Source organism: Motacilla alba, unplaced genomic scaffold, assembly GCF_015832195.1.
Source record: "Motacilla alba alba isolate MOTALB_02 unplaced genomic scaffold, Motacilla_alba_V1.0_pri HiC_scaffold_548, whole genome shotgun sequence".
NCBI classification, from domain to species: domain Eukaryota; kingdom Metazoa; phylum Chordata; class Aves; order Passeriformes; family Motacillidae; genus Motacilla; species Motacilla alba.
In genome coordinates, this window is record NW_024037665.1 from 1 (window position 1) to 2589 (window position 2589).

The following is a 2589-nucleotide window of genomic DNA, read 5'->3' on the forward strand; positions in this document are numbered from 1 at the left end:
TGCATCCCCATGTGTGTTCAATGGTCTGATGGTTTGGACAGCGTTCATCCCAGCACTTCCATTGGGAAAGTGCTTTGGACTATTTTGACTCATTTCCACACTGTGCAGTCTCTCAGGAAAAGGAAAGAAGAATATCCCCTGTGCTCGCCTGGGAGCCTGTCCTTCCACACTGCAGCCCTGCTGCTTTTGGCCCCACATGTGCTCAGCAGAGCCCAGGGCTGGCTGTGTGTTGCTGCCTTGGGTGCCCTTGGAGCAGCCCCGTTTGCATGGACACACGTGAAGCACGGATTTGTCCGGGGCTCCGCTCCGGAGAGCACGGCCCTGTGTGTGTCCGTGTGCGTCCCTGATCGGGAGGGAATGTCCCGACCGTGGCAGGGCCAGCGAGCACTGCCCTGGCCCTGCCCAGCCCAGAGCAGCAGCTGCCCAGGCTCACAAGCAGCCCGAGTGCAGCTGGCTGGGGCCGGCAGCTGCCCGCTGCAGGTGTGCGCAGGGCGGATCCGCTTCCCGCGCGGTGCCGCTGGTGTGTGCGATGGGACACGGCTGTCTCTTGTCGCCGGCCGTGCCCAAGGTGCTCGTGTCGCTCGTAGTGCCGGTGCCGTGAGAGGCGGGGCTGAGCCCCGGGGCGGAGCTGGCGGCGGCCCAGAGGAGGCGGCACGGCCGCAGCAGAGCCGGGGCTCAGGGGCACAGCGAGGCTCGGCCGGCGGAGCGGCGCCATGCGGCGGGCTCGGGCCGCGGGGCTGCCGGCGCTGGCCGCGCTGCTGCTCGGTGCGTTTTGGGTGCCGCAGGGACGTCCGGGTCAGCGGGCTGTGTGAGATCGGCCCCTGCTCAAGATTCATCTCTTACCCTCCTGTTCCTTTTCGATTCTTTTTTACTCTCTGTCCCTTTCTCTACCCTCACCTTTTCTTCTCTCTGTAAATCATTGCTTTCTACGCTGCCTTTTGTCTTCTATGTCTGTATCCATCCATCCATTCCTCGTTGCAAATCTATATTCCCCTCCCTTTCTGCCCCTAAAAAATTTCAATTCTCCTTCAAAACATCCGTCATTAATTCTTGTCCCTTGCTAAAGCCTCTCAGAGAAACAAACTCCTCATTCTTTATTATCAGAACCCATCCCAGTTAACGCTGCTCTGTCTCTGCCGTATCCGACTGCATGATATTTTCAGATAAAGGAAAGTGATTGTGCTTTTCTCCGTGGCAGTGGCTGTGGCCAGAGCCCAGGTAGAGCAGGAGCCGTTCCTGGAGACCACCGAGGGCACCGGCATCAGCATCAAGTGCTCACACGCCAATATCCGGATGGGCGATTTCATCCATTTCTACCGTCAGCTGCCGGGCCAAAGCCCCGAACTCCTAGCCAAGACTGCTAAAGCCTCCAAGGAGGTGCGAGCCCCTGAAGGGCGTCTGACGGTGTCGAAAGATCGTCGCTCCAGCGCGCTGTGGCTGGCTGCGCCCCGGCGCGGGGACGCGGCCGTGTATTACTGCGCGCTGGGGACCACGGGCAGAGGAGCCGGGGCTGAGGCCGGGCACGAACCGCCGCGGGCGGGGCCGGGCGGGGCCAGCAGGGGCCGCTGCCGCTCCGCCCGCCGGGCTCCCGGGGCGCGGCTCCGCAGCTCCTTCCTCTGCCCCGAGCCCGCCCGCACCGGCCCCGCACGGCCCCGCACGGCCCCGGCGCGCCGCACAACCCGCCTGCGACCCGCGCTCGCACGCTCGCCACGCACCGCCCGGCCTCCCCTCGCTCCCGAGCCCGCCGCTGCCTCACGCCAAACTGCTGCGGGCTGCGCCTCTGCCGCCGCCTCTCGCCCTCCGGACACGGCTGCTGCTGCTCTCGGCCTGCTTTGCAAAGCCACGAGCTGCTCCTTGACAGCACCTGGGCTGGGAGCTGGCAAAGCAGCTGCGCTGACGGGCACACGGGGGCTGATCCATGCAGTGCTGTCAGGACAGTAGGCCAAGGTTTTCTGAGGTGACAAATGCATTTCCATCTCTGTCCCTGAAGAAATGTCTCTGTTCCATACTGCAAGGAGAATAAGAAGCAGCATTCTGTCGGACATGGGTAGCGGAGGTGTATTTTTAATCTCACCCGAGTTTGGAATTCACTTCTCTACCTTTTGTTCTCATCCTCGGATGTCCACACACGCCCTTGGATGTGCATTCAGCGTCTTCCTGAAATAGCAGAACATGCGGGAGGGAAAACAATAAATCTGTTGCAGTACAGGAGCATTTCATATCGTTGAAGGGCTCACTCACACCCAGCCTCCCCCTGAAATTGATTTGCCCCTTCCCTGCACTTTAGTAACCTGTCAGGCATCCAGAAGAACAGATGCCAGACTTCAGCAATGCCACAAATGTTGCGGGGACACACTTGAAACACTGAGCTCCACATGAGGTTTCTCCCCCGAGACTTGCTCTGGAGACCCCATTTCCTTTGGGGACAGGAGCCTTTCAGCATCTTCAGGAGCTCTTTGGGCTGAGCAAGTTCAGCAGAGGCCACAGTCAGGGCACATGAAAGGCGACAGTGTCTGGTTCTCTGGGGCTCACATCACCTCCATTTTCCTTTCCGAGGGAAGAACAGGGGAAAGGGAAAGTGATGAACAA

At 60.6% G+C, this 2589-nt stretch overlaps 1 gene segment (V, D, J or C); it reads left to right on the forward strand.

Moving 5' to 3' along the window:
• Nucleotides 1-31: 31 nt before the first annotated feature.
• Nucleotides 32-1495, forward strand: LOC119696847 (the record flags this gene model as incomplete). The annotated part of the segment is given in 2 exon segments: nt 32-765; nt 1199-1495. Coding segments are annotated over 2 exon segments (349 nt in total), but the record flags the coding sequence as incomplete, so codon positions are not given.
• Between the last annotated feature and the right edge of the window lie 1094 nt (nt 1496-2589).